At 44.1% G+C, this 16,882-nt stretch overlaps 1 protein-coding gene across 3 annotated transcripts in view; it reads right to left on the bottom strand.

Annotated features, from left to right (window-relative positions):
- Window positions 1–16,882, bottom strand: part of pbx4 (pre-B-cell leukemia transcription factor 4) — a 373,866-nt gene that overhangs the window by 45,654 nt on the left and 311,330 nt on the right. For 2 of the 3 annotated variants that reach the window (XM_041176981.1, XM_041176984.1), the window contains exon 5: window positions 14,332–14,578. In XM_041176981.1, the coding sequence (XP_041032915.1) occupies window positions 14,332–14,578 (247 nt within the window). The remainder of the gene's footprint in view (window positions 1–14,331; window positions 14,579–16,882) is intronic. The other variant, XM_041176982.1, reaches the window with a different exon arrangement.

The raw sequence follows: 16,882 nt of genomic DNA, 5'->3' as shown, positions 1-16,882 counted from the left end.
TGACCTGCTCTTAGAGCCACAGTATTTATATTGGCTAGTCCAGTTCAATTTCTGGTCAATGGTAACCCCCAGGATGTTGTATTTATATAGTGCCTTTAACATGACAAAACATCCCAAGGTATTTCACAGGAGCATTACAAAGCAAAATTTGATGACTAATCATATTAGGACAGATGGCCAAAAATTTGATCAAAGAGGCAGGTTTCAGGGAGCGTCTTAAGGGGGGAAGATGAGATAGATAGGTGGCAAAGTTTAGGGAGAGAATTCCAGAGCTTAGGGCCTCAGCAGCTGATGGCACGGTCACAAATGGTGGGGTAATTAAAATTGGGAATGTTCAAGAGTCCAGAATTAGGTGAGCGCAGATATTTTGGAGATTTGTGGGACTGGAGGAGATTAAAGAGATGTTGGGGGGTGGTGTGGGAGTTGTGCAGCATGCAAGGCCACAGAGGGATTTCAAAACAAGGAAGAGAATCTTAAAATCAAGGCATTGTTTACTAGTGCCAGTTTAGGTCAGTGAGCACAGAGAAGCAGGACTTTGAGTGAGTACAGACACGGGTAGCAGAATTGTAGATGATTTCACGTTTGAGGGGAGAATCTGGGAGGCCGACCAGGAGTATGTTGGAATGCTCAAGGCTAGGGGTAATAAAGGCATGATTGGGGGTTTCAACAGCAGATGAGTTGAGGCAGTCTGGAGCTGGATGATGTTATGAAGGTAGAAACAGGCAATCATAGTGGTAGTAGTACAGATATGTAGTCAGAAGCTTACCTTGGGGTCAAATATGATACCAAGGTTGAGAACAGTCTGGTTCAGCCTCAGTCAGTTGCCAAGGAAAAGGATGGAGCTGGTAGCAAGTAGATTTTGTAGTGGGGATCGAAGATAATGACTTTGCTCTTTCCAATATTAATTGGAGGAAATTTCTACTCACCCCGTACTAGACATTGGACAAGCAGTTTGATAATTTAGTGACAGTGGAGGAGTCAACAGAGAGAGAGATAGATAGAAGGTGAAGAGGTAGAGTTGGGTGTTGTCAGCATACATGCGGAAACTGATACTGTGTTTTGGAATGGTGCAGAGATGCAGCACGTAGATTAGAAATAGGAGAGGTTAAGGATAGGTCCTGGTTATGGTGCAGGAGTGGAAAGTTAAGTCAATGTAGGTGATACTCTGGTTACTACTAATAGGTAAGAATGGAACTCAATAAGCATGTGCAGTCCCACCCAGCTGGATGACAGGTGTTGGAGGAGGATGGGTGTGATCAACCATTTCAGATGCTTCGGACAGGCCTGGAAAGATGAGGAGGGAAAGTTTACCTTTGTCACAGTCACATAAGATGTCATTTGTAATTCACACCTAATGAAATGTGGCACCTGGAGTATAGCATCTGCAATTAACAGAGGTTCAGGTCTTTCAGGACACAATCGTTATGTGGTCAGAAACTTTAGGAAATGGAATGAAAACATTTCAGGCTATGATACTGAACCATATAACATTTTAGATTATTTTGGATCCAACAAAGTGTAATACTTTAACTCAGGCATACAGAAGTATATTTCACTGACATCATCTGATTCAAATGGAGTGAGCTTTAAATTTCAATTCCATTTCATTTCAAATCATTCTGAAAAACCAAGTTAGAACACCTACCCCAGCACTAGGATTGTAAAAATATATTTTCTATGAATAATTAATTTCAAATTGCAAACAACTTTCTCTATTTAGAACTTATTATTAAATTCTAACTACAAAGCGAAACAGTCTGAAGTAAAAGATATTAGTTTTTGTATAAAATTTTCACATGCAAATAGAGTTAAAATGGATAAATACTGATGCAGCCTGGTAGCAGTACGCTTGTAGGTGCTCAGATGGATCCATGCTGATTGATGCACGCTGTACATGCTCAGACTTTGACAGTCTGGGAATTGTGTACAGAGGAATAACGGCTCTCAGCTAACAAAATAATAGGTATGAAAAAACATCAACTCTAAAAATTTAACAAAGGAACACAAAACACTTTTTCTATGGTAAGCTTAATATGTCATAGTGAAGTATGTAGCTTTTAAGTGTTTGTATTATGTCAGAATCATCAGAGGACAATTTTTAACCCTCGATGTAGATTACTTACCACTCTGCTCCTGTTGTATTAGCAGTGATTGGGGCCTCATGAATATGTGTAAATTGAGTTCCTATGAAACAATTAAGACCTCATTTCATGGATGTCCTGCCCCGTATGCCCAATCTGCCAGTGACACCTATATGGGTCTCTCAAAGCCAGTGAAGCATTATTTAAAGGGGCTTAACAGCATGTAATAGGATCTGTGTGCCATTGTGGTGTTTGGATTGCCAGGAGTGTTTCTAGCCACCCAGTCACTTCTTTCTCACACATTTCCCCTTCCTTACTCTCAGTAAGCTCTATCTGTTTACCACAGGTCCGATTATTATCAGCTTCAGTTGGAGGGGGAGGAGCAGCAGATTCAGCAACCAGCAGCATCTGGGCCTATCACAAAACAGCAGGTGAGGGGCTGCTCCTAGCAGGCCATATCCAGCAAACAGGATGTACAGACCCAGAATCACTTGCCTGCATTTGTCTGGAGCAGTGCATCAAGTGGATTTCTCCAAGCAGGCTGTTGCAGACATCTGGACCTGTTGTCTGCTGGGTCAGGGACATAAGGCACCATTGGTTCTCAAGGTCATGGAAGCCCTTTTACTTTTTGCCACTGGCTCCTTCCAGTCTGCTGCAGGGAACATCTTACTCATCTCCCAGTCAACAGTACATAGCTGCGTTAACTAGGTGACCAATGCCCTCTTCACCTGGACTGAGCAACATATCACCTTTCCCGCTGACCTCAGCAGTTAACACAAGGGAATTTGAGGATTTGCAGAAGTGATTGGATCCAGGCTGTGATTGACCGTACAGATATTGCCATCAGGGCAGAACCAGAAATAGAGCCCAAAGCATTTGTGAATAGGAAGGGTCACCAGCTCACCACAGAAACAGGATTGAGAAGATGAGTGTAAAGTCCCCAGGGAGCTGTTGTGATGCAGTTTTCCTGAAATACAAACCCTCCCCCAATATTTGATCCTTCCACCAATGTAACAGGATGGCTGCTGGGGGAACGAGAGACCCCTTGCACACCCGTCCATCACACACCTCCAAACTCAACATGATTGAGCGACAGAGGAAAAACCAAAGCCTCAGTGGCCACCAGGAAGATTATGGAGCACATCGTAGGGCTTCTGAAGCAGAGACTTAGGAATCTGGGCAGATCTTAGGGCTACCTACAACATACACCACAAAGAGTTTCCCACATCAGAGTGGTGAGCTGCATCCCTGCCATACAAAGACTTAGGAGGACGAAAAGCAACAGCAGCATTCCTCTCTGAATGAAGAAGGCTGGGGGCAGAGGGATGGTGGGGAAATGTGGAGAAGCAGCAGGAGAAAGAAAGCCATTTCAATACCTCGTGACAAGAGATGAAATGGATGTGTTAGTTGCTTAGCGATTCTGCTCACCTAATCATAGCTCTGCCCTGAAAACCTATAGAAAATTCCTCTGAATCAATAGTCATTACTCCAGCCTTTAGCACTACATCATCCTGCACTAAAGAACATTCAAACAGCTTCTATCTTAATGGCATACTGTCATTGCAAGATCAAATGCTGCATTCATCTTTTTTGGAATATTTCTTAACTCTACTTCTATGAGGTGCTTTCCCGGTGGCCTGAGCAGGGTTCGTAGAATTTGCTGTTCTTCATTAAGCTGCCCTTGGCTAGTGACCTCTGGATACTGAGCCTGTGAGAGCACAGCCAAGCTGCAGTTTGGCCTATCTGACCCACTGGCACCATGTGAATATTAGTTGAGATGGTGGCAGAGGAGTAGATATGCTGACGTCCTATGTCAGAGTATCACATACCATGGCAGTGGGGTTTCATTGTTCTGCAGGAGGGCAGATTGCAGAAGATGAATGACACCTAGAAAGCCCTGAACAATTCATTCCACCAATCTGTCCAAAGTCCAACTGACCCTCCTGTGTCATGCCGAGAGTCTGCCAGGCAGCTGCTTAAGCTTCCAGTGAAGCTGCAAAGACTAATGACACTTACCCTGCTGTGAGACTGCAGCATTTCTAGAAGTGGCCACACCCTCCAACTTAGGCCGCAGAGTGCAGATGAGACACAAGATGGCACCTCACAGATTTGAAAGAAATTCCTCCTCGCTCTCAGCCAAAGTCCTGAAACTCCTCATATGACCTGGTATATCTGCTTTGGAGAGGTAAGCTATTTATTTTCTATGGCTGGGCCCTGAAGTCCTCAAGTTGGTCCAGTTTAGCTGAGTTGGAAGAGGGCGTTTTACACTCCTGACAACAGCTTCCTCGGCTCTCCCTACAAACCAATACCCCTTCCAGCCCAGCTCAAAAGGGACCATTAGTGCTGGGTGTTTCCCTCACCTGGAGGCCCGACCTTGTCTACTAATTAACTACAAAGATTGCCAATATCTGTGCTGGTGTTTGGGAGTGATGGAGTGCCTGATGTTGCATCTTCAGAATTGTCTTCCTCTGAGGTGCCATCTGCAGGAAGCTCTTGCTAAGCAGACCTAGCAGGGGAAAGGACAAGAGTGAGGATGGCACTGAACTTTTGCAGGTGACAATCTTCAGAATGTAGCTTGAAGTTGTGAAATGTACGAACATTTCCTGAGGTGAATGAAGAGTTACAATATTCAGGCACCCAGGTAAGCTTTCAGCCTAGTCTCCCCCAGAGTTCGCGACTTGACTTAGGCCAGTGATCTCCAGCATTTTATGCTTGGGTGAGAGCTACAATGTTAGCTATTCCTCCCTTGGTCTTGGTCCTCTCCCTGCCATTATGTGCAATCTTGTTCTGCAGAAAGAGTAGAATGTAAGCGGTGTAGAAAAGGTAAGAGAAGTTGTGTACGACTTGTGACTGTGATGCATGTGCTGAGAGCTGGAGAAGAAGCAAAATGGAATGAGGATGGGAGAAGGCGAAGAATGGAAGATCAAACAGATGGAATGTTGAAATAATTAAAGAATGCTAGGCGGAGTTACCCCTTGTACAATGCTAAGATGTGAAAAGAGAATGATGTTGTGAAGAAAGCAAAGAAAGAGGCAAGCATGTTTGGAATGCTGAGGAAGGAGTTTTGTCAGAAGTTGTTAAGAGAGATGAAGAGCTGTACTCGCCCTTGCTGCTCATGAGGTCTTTGAACCTGTTCCTACAATGAAACCAAGTCCTAGGGGTGATGCTGCTGGCACTGACCTTATCAGCATCCTCTATCCAGGCCTGCTGGCACATGCACTGGAGATAGCTCGCAAGAGACTAGGAAAAAGTACTTCTCCCCTTATATTTTTCACCGTTAAAGACTTCCGGAGAGGTATTTGAAAAACTTGTTGGCAGGCCTGCAACTCATTACTGGGAAGCTAAGGCCGGAATTTTCCGCTCCCATTGGCGGCAGGTGTGAGTGGACAATATAGTGAGAAGGCCAAAAATCAGTTTTACACTGTTTTGAAACCAGTTTACAGTCGTCCACTCCGCTGTCAATGATAGGCCATGTTTCCCGCCGCCAAACAAACATCAGGAACTTAATTTTAATGCATTTGCATCTCATCATTGTGCCTGCACACCGGAATCATCATCATCATCATCATCACCCCCCCACCACCCCCCCCCCCCCCCCCCCCCCCACATCGGCGTGACTTCAGAATGGCGTGATTTATGACTGCCTTTAAAAGGCGTGCACCTGGCGAACTGAACTTTGAAGGGAACTCGGAGGTGAGTGCACACAACCTTGCGCAGCACACATGGGGACCACCCGTAGTACATCAAGGAAGAGGCGCAATGCATTGGGGGGGGGGGGGGGGGGGGGGGGGGGGGGGGGGCAGGCAAGTCGCTTTCTCCTGGCTGGCTTTCAGTGTGGTGCCAGGGTAAGAGTTCCAGTGCAGGTAGGGCCAAAGGGGGTGCAAGCCAGCACAAACTGAAGGAAGTACAGAAGCACTACACCAGAGGCTGGGGGGTGAGAGAAGCAGCCAGGCACTTGGAAAAGCCTGTCAAAAGTGAGATTTCTTCCGCAACTGAAACTGTTCAGCAGCGGCTCCATTGACATGCTTGAAGTCAGGCCTCCGAAGCATTTCTGCCCACTTAAGCAAAGCAAAAGCATGAATGTACCACCAAATACTCCAGAACTCTACACCGTTCTGGTGCAGACTGCAAATTAATGTACGTTTAGGGGGCAGCAGAACAACTGGATGACTGGGCAAGTTTCAGAATCTCCTTGCGAAAGGTTGCCATGGCTCAGTCACTGGTGGAGGTGCTCAGAGCCCCTTGCGACGTTTTTATTAAGGTTTGGACCAGTATCCCTCATGGTTCAAGCTAACAGCATAGCCTTGCAGTGCGGGTTAGGAGAATGCCTGTGCCTGAGTGCCGCCAATTAGTCAAGTGGAGTGGGGTGGAGGTGGTTGGGCTTTCGGACAGCCATGAAGCACACTACACATTGGCCACTAAAGTGATGGCCAGCACACTGCGGCATGCATGAAGGGGCTTCAAGATTTAACCAAGAGAAGTCATTAGGACATATATGCTAACCTACGTGTCTCTCTATTTGATCCTGCAGGAGCAGAACATCAGGATCATGGAGTCTGATGATCTGGAGGTATGCCTCATGGCTTATAGGGAGCAGAAAAGAGTGCGACAGAGGCGCCTGGCTCACCAATGGGAGGAGCACCACCCTGAAGATGAAGGTGTAGCGGGGCTTCCTGTGGATGCAGTTGGAGATCCACAGTGAGCTGTAGGCGTCTCGCTAGACCCAGCATCTATAGACGGAGCGTGCCATTCCTGCAGATGACTAGGAACCAGTGTCGCTGAAGACTGCGCATGTCTAGGGAATTGGTCAGTCACATATGCCACCTGCTGCAGGATTGGGCACCACAGGGACATGGAGGGCATCCACTACCATTGGCCATGGCAGTGACCATGACACTCAATTTTTACATCAGTGGCTCCTTCCGGGGCTCCACAGGTGACTGTACGGCATCTCGCAAGCCTCCATCCACAAGTGCATCCAGGAGGTCACAGGCGCCATCTTTGCGAAGGCACAGAACTTTATGCATTTCGACCAGGATCAGGAAAGCCAGGAAGCAAGAGCGCTGGGATTTATATTGATATCTCATTTTCCACATGTGCAGGGAGTCATCGACTACACTAACGTGGTGCTTAGATCTCCATGGCAACAAGCAGTCAATTACGTCAACCACAAGGGCTTCCACTCACTGAATGTTCAGCTAGTCAGCAACCAACTCAAATGCATGCTCCAGGTCTGTGCACAATTCCCAGGGAGCGTCCACGATTCCTACAGCCTTAGCAGGTCTCAGATTGCTGACATCTTCCAAAGATCCACAGAGGCTGCAGGGTTGGTTCTTTGGGGACAAGGGCTACCATAGAGGGCATGGATGATAATGCCATGTGGCAGCCTCAGAGAGACGGTATAATGAAGCTCATGCTGCGACCTGGACTTTGGTAGAGCAAACTATAGGCATGTTGAAAATGAGGTTCCGGTGCCTTGACAGTTCTGGTGGAGCACTGCAACATAGTCCCCAAAGGGTGTCACACATAGCTTGGTGCACACTACACGACCTGGTGCTGCACTGGGGGCAGGACCTGGCTGAGGAGGAGATGGAAGAGCTGCACGTCTCCTCCGATGAGGAGGATGTCAAAGGGGATGAAGGTGATGTAATCCTCGAAGGCAAAAATGCTGGTGGTGGGGCCATTGCGTTGGCCAGACGAGGCAGGCGTGATCGTAAAGCCCTAACAGCCAAAAGATTTGTGGAAGATGATGACGAGTTGCAGTGAGGGCAGTCCTGACAGCCTTGCATCTGTGAATGTTTCACTCCTTGTGGCTAATGGCAGCGCACATACCCTCAGTGCTCAGGCTCATGTCATGGAGACACAGCGGAGGCCCTAATAATTGCAAGAGTCCAGGAGGATGATGACGACATGCAATGAGGACACTCCATAGATCTTCAAATTGCCTCTGTGAACGTCTGACTCCTGTCTGGCTGAGGGCAGCCCCCTTGCACTCTGTGATCAGGGCCATATCATGGAGATGTAGTCGTGAAACTTTAAGTGCAACTGGTCCTTTGACAGCCTTCAGCACCTGTCACCTTCAGGACCACACCATCGCTGGACACAGGTGCTGAAGAGGGTGGGGGATGGGCAGCCCTACTTCAAAAGGTGCTGAGAGCACACGGAGAGAATGATGGAACTCTGTGACACCTGCCCATGACATTCTGGCAGCAATGACAGGCACCATCGAGGTGCAGGCATCACTAATGTGTCCAGTGAGTGTGAAGCCGGACCATCACTTTGCTCTGAAGGTTACACACTGCAAAGGGAAGAGGGCCTGGACTAACACACTTTATCTTGTACAGAAACCAAGGTTTCACATCTCAGTGACACAAACACTGCTCATCATAACAAGGAGCCATAGACATGGAGACTTTCTTGGGAGTTTATTTACAATAATGAACATTATGTACAACTGATTAACAACTGTGCCCACACAGTGCAACTGCATCTTCTTAACCTTCCTAACCCTGCCGTTATGTCTTGCTGCTCCCCCATCTTCCACAGTGCACATGGAGGCAGCCTGCGGAGTTAGAGATGATGGGGTCACAGAAGAGGGGATTTGGATCAGCCAATCCTAGAGTCGCCTGGGTAGATGGTCCTGGGGTGCTGAGCTGCTGGGCCTCCTCCCTATGGGTGCCCGACAGCCCCAAGTTGACTTCTTGAGGAGAAGGGGAAGCTGGAGCTAGGTCAAACTGCCCCATACCCCCTCTCGCGTTGACACTGTTGGAGGCCAATTATGGCATCAGCAATGGAGTTCAGCCCACACAGCAATGCAGGACTGATGTCCTGGGCCAAGATCTCCATGGCAGCCACCATTCTGCCAGTGTTGACCTCAATGCTCAGGATGGCGCTATCATCTCAGACTGAAGGCGGACGGACTCCTCCATTATCCCTTGCAATCTGAGGAGTGCACCAGACATCTCTTCCTGATTTTTCCATGATTGTCTTTGCAGCTCCAACAACTGGTTGAGGACAGAGTCCAGAGGCTCATCATCTGACTTGGAGTCAGCAGATTCCTTGCCTCTGGCAGTCCTCCGAGTACCAGCAACCTCAGATATCCCCGCCTCCGCCTGCTGTGGAACAGACTGTGCGCTGTGCTCACCAGATTGCGATCCCGAGGTTGCTCTACATCTAGGTCCCACCATGGTGTGCGTTGCTGCGCTGGTGGAAGGTGTGGGTGAGCATTGTCATGGTTCTTCAACAGTGCTGCCCTCAGGGTCCTCATCCACGGTGCTCTCGGCGTTGGGGTCGGGGTCAAGGTTGCCTGGGCGCGGCGTGTCAGATGTGCCTATGAGAAAAAGTGCAGATTATTAGCGCTTGGCAGCCACGTTACACAGAGAACAGTGGACTCAGAGTAGCATTGAGAAAGGGATGATCTGATGCAGGATCCTCACGTGGGTATTTGCCGCCCACCTCACTGTCGCCACAGGAATGGCCCATGTCCTCTCCAGCTAGCTCCAATGCACAGCTCCCGAACGGGGTGAGGATCTTGATGTCTGGCACTCCACCCCTGACCAGGGACCTCTCCCATTGATTGTGCGCAATCTTATCCTGCATAAAGACACATGGAGAGAGTGTGAGCAAAGCGTGTGCCAGGCCAAATGAGAAGGATGCCAGGTGTGCATGTGTGTCGAGTGGAGCCATGGACAGGATAAGGAAACGATCTCCTGAGGAGATGAGGCCTGACAGAGATGTGAGGGTGTGTGAGAGAGAGAGAGTGGTGATGTCCCTTGAGCTGGCAGTGAGTGAGATGTCAGTGAATGTGTGATGGGCTTGTGGGTGAGTTGAGATTGATGAAATCGTTGACTTACCCTGGCGGTACGGATGAGACCATTCATCGTTTTTCTGCACTGGATGGCCGGCCTCTTGTGTCTAGCATTGGCACTGACCACCTGTGCCACTGCATCCCAAGCTGCAGTGGTGGGACTGATGGGCCTCTGCAGCCAGAGTAGGGGTAGAGAACATCGCGGCAGGCCTTCAAGGTGTCCAAAAGGCATTCCAGGGATGCGGCACTGAATCAGGTGGGCTGCACTCTTCTTGGCTTTTAAGGCCATGTCTTCACCGGGGCAGTCCTGGGGCTGCAAGCACTGAGAACTGTGCGTGCAGCTACAGTTTAAAAATGGCGCCCAGAGTGAGGAAGCGGCGAGGTAATGGCGTGGCAGGCAAATCGGAGGCTGGCCACCAGCGATCCAGCGTGTTTCCTGTGACTGCATAACTTATGAGGCAGGAAGGGGATGATATGGTGTGAAAATCTGCCTTTGTGGCCAGTCGGTAAAAAGCCTTTTGTCATGCCCGCTACCAGACTTAGTGCAAATCTGGGACGATCATGCCTTAAGTCTCTCTCTTCACCATTGCAAAGAAATCTGGCATTAGAAATTAAAATCTTGCTTTAAGGGGTGTATTCCCACTTTAACTAAGTCTTGGCAGGCCTTCCAGAAATTGTGCTGAGAAAATGGGAGCTCCTTGACGGAAGCACATAGGCAACCCTTCAATCATACTAAAATAAGGCCCCGCAGTTAAAATTGCCTGGGTCTGACACTGTCAAATGGGGGCTTTTATTTGGAACCTTCAGAAAAAGAGAGTGGATGAAAAGATTTTGTAAAAGCATTTTGAGCCAAATGATTGGTTCTGTTTTTGTTCTTTGGTATGAAAATTTTTTCTGCATTATTCATTTTGATTTTCAAATGTTTCAGATTGATGATGAAATTTTATCGACCTGAAACGTTAACTCAGTCCTTTTCTTCACAGATACTGTGTGGCCTGCTGAATATTTCCAGCATTTCCTGACACTGTTTTTGTTTCAGGTTTCCAGAATTTTGCTTTTGTATGATTTTATTTGTGTTTGCTTTACTTCAGCCAATTAAAATGTGACATGCCAGAAAGTGACACTCACCAGCATTAAGTGCATATTGATATACATAATTTTACTTAGCTCTTCAGCAGTTATGATTTTGAAATTAACTTGCCCATTAGCCCATTATCACCACTAACTATCGTTATGGTGCCTGTGACCACTTATGCGGAGTTCATGTGACAGGAAGGGGTGTTTTACAATGCTAAAATACTGAAGTTTATGATGTAGTCAGGGGACAGAAATTAGGGATTTCAGAAGAATAAAGGCAGATGGTTCTTGTACCTATTACACCCATAAAATAAACAGGATAGTGGTTAATCTAGAGAAAGTAGAATTCATTTTGAGTGTAACTGTTTGTTTCTGTCACATTAAACCACACACTTCTTTTTCATGGGTTATCCCTTTCTGCTGTCCAATGCATGGTGAAACATGTTAATAATGAAAGACACAAAAATTGAATGAGAAAGCTCACCAGCAAAAAGCCAACAGGAGACATTCAGGAGCATTTAAATTGATTTCACTAGCCCTATATCTATATAAATAAGCATTATATCCATTTTTTAATGGGCCATTTGCTATCATTCAGATCCGGAAGTCACTCCCTGTTTCCCATTTTTTTTCCCTCTTTGACACAAGTATTCATTGCATATTTTATCTTTCCGCATTATCTGCTCATTAACAAAAAATCTGCTTTAGATCACGTCACAGATCGTTACTGATTGCTTCTCAGCCTTGATCGCACTCTGTAAAGAGTCACTAGGAGCCACATAGGGGATTCTTGGGTTGAACTAGCCACTATTTTCCCCGTCCTTTACCAAGCCACTTAAACTCCTGCTACTTGAAGCAAAGAATTGTTAAAAACATACAGCTTGAATTGCAAAGAGATCAAGTCTATTTTTCTTAAAATGGTGCATTATCTTCAAAGGTGACTAAGAAATTCATCTTATTTCAAGTAACTGCTCTTATTGCTCCAAGTAGCAGTGCAGCATCTGTTTTTCATCCTTCCATGAATTATATATCAAAAGCTCTGATAATTGGGTACACTGGGACTCAAAATAAAGTATATTCATATTCATAAGAAAATCCATTGTAATATTTAATAGAAAAACATGTATCGCTCCAAAGCATAGACCTGATATGGCATTTGTGTTCTTTTAGAATATGCCTATTAAAACTCTTAAAATATTCTTACACCAGGTATGTGGGTTTAAAGGAAAAGTCTATGTTTTCTAAAGGATGTCAGAAACTATATACATTTTTGACCAATTTTAATATATGTCACACCTTTAAAATTTAAAAAAATCATAAAAATTAAAGCAAAATTTCAGTAGAAACCAACCCAGAAGCTGGTGTTCACAACATCACAATGAGAAGGTACTCTAAGAGCAAACAGAAAAAATATTTCCTGAGATTCCCATTCCACTCCTCCAGTGGTAAATGAATGACTCATGAGATCTACTAATCTGAAGTCTTTGACAAGTTTAGTCGAATGCCTTTCACCAGTAATGATGCAGGATAAACCCTACACAGACACTTTGGTCTCCCTCAGTCACTTATTACTAGGACAGGTAGCAAGCAGCTATAGTCTCTTTCCCAATGTATGTCCACTTGTGAATTTGTGCAATGGTTATTCAGGGAATATCAAACACCTTTCCAGGAATAAAAACCCAGCAATGTCTCAGGCTTCAATCACTAGCTGCCCAGAACAGGTTAATAACCACACTACAGTGAACCAGGGACTCAGTTACCACAGAAACAAGAATTTCAGCTCAAATTTAAGGCATGCATTTTATTTAGTTTACCTTTGCCTGATAACATACAGTTTTGTGTCATCATAATATTACAAGAGAGTGCTGCAAACTGGAATAATCATGTCACAATATGGCAGCCTACTCTATGTTAATCTGCACTGGTAAAGAACACCATTACTTAAATGATTAAATAATGCAAAATGAAAACACTGGAGGGCCAGCACTTAGGGTTTAAATGGTAAATTTAATCCATCTATTTTTATTTCTGAAAACACAGATTTTTCCTTTAAATTAGGTATTTCCATGTGTGGCTAATTTAAATATGGTGCAAGCTTGTTAATGAGAAAGCTCATGTAAAGATAATACTTCTTCACACAACGATTCACTCCCACATTCAGCAGTGTATTCTTAACAGTGACTGGATAATGGGGCTGGTCTGATCATCAGGCTTGTTTCCATTAGTAGGTTGTCCTGTACTATTTTTAACAAAAATGCCTTATCAGGTTTATTCTTTTCAACTTACTTTAATTTGGACAATACCAGTACAATTTATAAATCCCAAAATGGTCAACATTTTGCCAATAAACCACCTGAGTACAAAAAAATGTATCACAAAGGAATGCAATGTTGTAATAAAAACATTTTTTTTTGCCAAAAACATACCTGCCAGCATTTCAAATTTACAGGGAATTTCATGAGCTGAGCAGAAAAAAAAATCTAGACATACAAGTTGAAGGGTGGAGTATAAGTGGAGGAGGACTCAAAAAGTATTTATTCCAACCACACTGGGACCAGATTACAGACCCTGCATTGATCACTTTAGTGACAGCATTTCTAACATATTGAACTTGCTATCTGTGGACTCAGGAGATGAGGTGTAGACGATATAAATCTGGTTGGTACCTGTAGTAGCTGCCCTCTTTTATACCATTAACATGCAGCTATTGTAGTTCTGGTGTTGCAAAAAAGGCTTGACCCAGCAAACACATTCAGTTCGTACTTAAGTATGAGTGGACAGGAAAATCACTGGCCCAACAATGACACTGGAATAATTGGCAGGTATGACACATGATAAAGACCAGAACATTCACTGCAATCCAGAGCTGGCAAAACATGAATATGTTTTTACCTTCACTGCAAATGTAAGCCCTTGTTATCTTGATCATGAATATATTTACATACAGAGAAGGAGCAACAGCTTTATCATGACAGTTTAATTCATGTAAAATATTTTTAAAATGTTAAGATTTAGCTAGAAGAGGTAGTTGCCAATCTCTGTGGGAGATTAGCACTGTTCATTCACAAGGTAACACTTCATTCAGACTTCAGACTCAAATGTCAGCATACTATCCTATAATCACACCAGCTTCGTGTTTGGGAAACAAATTTCATTGGTAAAAAAATGTTACGAAAGTGTTTGGATCCTCTCTCTATCTTGGGCTACAGCAAAAGTTATAACTGCAGTGTGAAAAAAAGCAGCCAGCAACCATTAATTTAATATTGTACAATATCTTGTAATATATTATCCCGGAATCCCTGGCAGGTAGATCAAACATATGTACGGATATAAAAGCACAATTTACATATTAAGCTTTTCGCCTACATTTGTTGCTTTGCTTGTTTCTCCAAGCTGGCTTGAGGGAAATGTGTAGTGATATCTGTGGATGTGGACTGCAGGCGAATCCCAGGCTGAAGCTGGGAGAGTAGGCTGTACCTGTGACACTGTGATACCACATTTCTTTGCCAGTTCCTCTTTGGCTTCCTCACTAGGGTAGGGATTACTCAGGTGGGAGTAGAAATACTCGTTCAGGACTTCCGTGGCCTGTTTGCTGAAGTTACGTCGTTTCCGCCTTTAAAGTGAAACAAAAAATTTAAGAGTTTTTTAGTGTCATTGGCTTTAAGTGGGTCTCAAGCATTTAAAATTTTCCTTCTATATCAAACCAATGCTGTTCACCCCATCATACCTTACTCAGCCATGTCGGTTTTTCACTGCATGCAGAGTGAAAAAACAAAACTGGAAAATACGCACCTCAAAATGGAATATTTTATTCTCACTTTTGTTATACACAAACTCAATCCCTTTTAGCAATTAAGTTAGAAATCACAGAATCTTACACCACAGCTGATCAGTTCTGTACCAGCTCTTCTGAAATATTTATCCAATTGAACCTACTCTTCTGTTATTTCCTCTTAGCTCTGCAATTTTCTCCTCCTCCAAGTATTTCTCCAATTCCCTTTTGAAAGTTACTACTGACTCTGCTTCTATCACCTTTGCAGGCACTGCATCCCAAATCATGAAAACTTGCTGGTTAAAAAAAAGGACCTCTCCTCTCATCTCTGGTTCTTTTGCCAACTACCACAAATCTATGTCCTCCAGTTGCTGAGCCTTCTGCCATGGAAATAGTTTCTCCACAGTTACCCTATAAAAACCCTTCATGTGCCCACATTTTGCAGCAGTAATGACAGTGAAACTGTCAGCAACTTTGGGAGTTTGCACATGCCCAGAATAATAGGAAAACCCAGAAATTGATGTTTGTGGTTCTACACCACTCCAGAGTCTGCACTGTCAGAGTGCAAACCCTAAAGCAAATGAATTGATGGGAATTCCCACATTTACACTTAGTCTCACTGTAAAAACCCTTAACAAAATTACACCTCATTGAATGAGGTGTAATTGGATTTTTAACACTGCACTAAGTTCACAATTACTGCTAAACACTCTCACCGGTCCTGAGAAGCTAATTTTATATTAGCGGAATGTCAAATTTCTCAATTTTGATTTAAAAATTCCTCATTTTTTATGAACTATAGTTTTTTTCAAAGGTTTGTTTATATTTTAGCTTGTATTTTAATCCAATTTATTTTGCTATATGAAACTTTAAATTAAAAGTGAAGGACAATCAGTGCTTTTAAATTGTCAGTTTGTGGTCTGTGAAAATGTTTCAATGTGTTTGACTGCTTACTATGATTGCTGACATCACTGTTGCTGGAAACTTTGAGATACTCTTGCCTTGGCGGAAGAGTTAAACTGCTGTTGGAAAGGGAAAATCCACACCACAGAGCTCACTAGACGTTTGCGAGCAACTTTCTTCGAGGTCAACTGCAATGCAGCTGCTTCGACACTGACTGCAAAATCCAACCCATAATTTTGAATGCTTCCATTAAATCACCCCAACCTTCTCTGCTCTTAAGGGGAACAATCCCTGCTTCTCTGGCACTCCATATAGCCCCTCATTCCTGGCACCATTCAAGTAAATCTCTGCACATTTTCCAAGGCCTTGTGGCCCTCCTAAAGTGTGAATTGGATACGATACTCCAATAAACAAGGAAACAGATTTGCTCCATTTGACAAAACATTACACATTCAGGGTTAAATATCTTTCTTTGAAACAGAACAGTTAAAGCTAAATAGAGTGATAAATTAAAATTTTACCTTAATTATATAGTCTAGTAGAGCATATATGTTCCAAGATCACGATATCAAATGGCTGATCAGTAAGTGCTCAAAAGATACATGGCACAAGATTGGGATAAATGGTGTCTGTTGTTTGGGCGCTATAGGTGTTTAGGGACCAAAATGGCACATGCAGTGTGGGTGTTTCCTTCTGGGGGGATTTTACTGTACACCATAATAGTGAGATGTTAAATAGAGCCTAACTTAAATACACTTAAAAGCTTTTATATATGAAGATGCATTACATATCGTGCACCAAATCCAACAACCAGTTTCAGCCTGCTCCTATATATATCAGCACAGACATATTCCGATTGTTATGTTCCTTCTGTCAGGTCACTTTGCTCAGTGAACATGGTTGCACACCTATCTACTGGTGAGTGAGTTGATAAATAAGATACTGCAGACACAGAGACCAACGTAAGATGAAGCACATGCTGTTTATTAAAACAAGTCACAGAGCACTAAAACAAGTGTGCTTCTCAAACCAGGCCCTATCCTAAACTACTGATTAACATTGTAGCCCTTGCTACACAGCAATTGGGTAATACAGTCACGTGATCAATCTGCTCACATTCTCTTAAAGGTGTAATGCACCTCAGATTACCATATCCCTCCCCCTTTACTACAATTTACAATCTTTACAATATATCAACTATTTACATAAATAAATTATTTACAAATTCAGTCTCTTTGGAGG

The sequence above is a fragment of the Carcharodon carcharias genome, chromosome 30 (assembly GCF_017639515.1).
Source record: "Carcharodon carcharias isolate sCarCar2 chromosome 30, sCarCar2.pri, whole genome shotgun sequence".
Lineage (NCBI taxonomy): Eukaryota > Metazoa > Chordata > Chondrichthyes > Lamniformes > Lamnidae > Carcharodon > Carcharodon carcharias.
The sequence above is the reverse complement of the archived record's forward strand: the minus strand, read 5'-3'. Positions and strand labels throughout refer to the sequence as shown.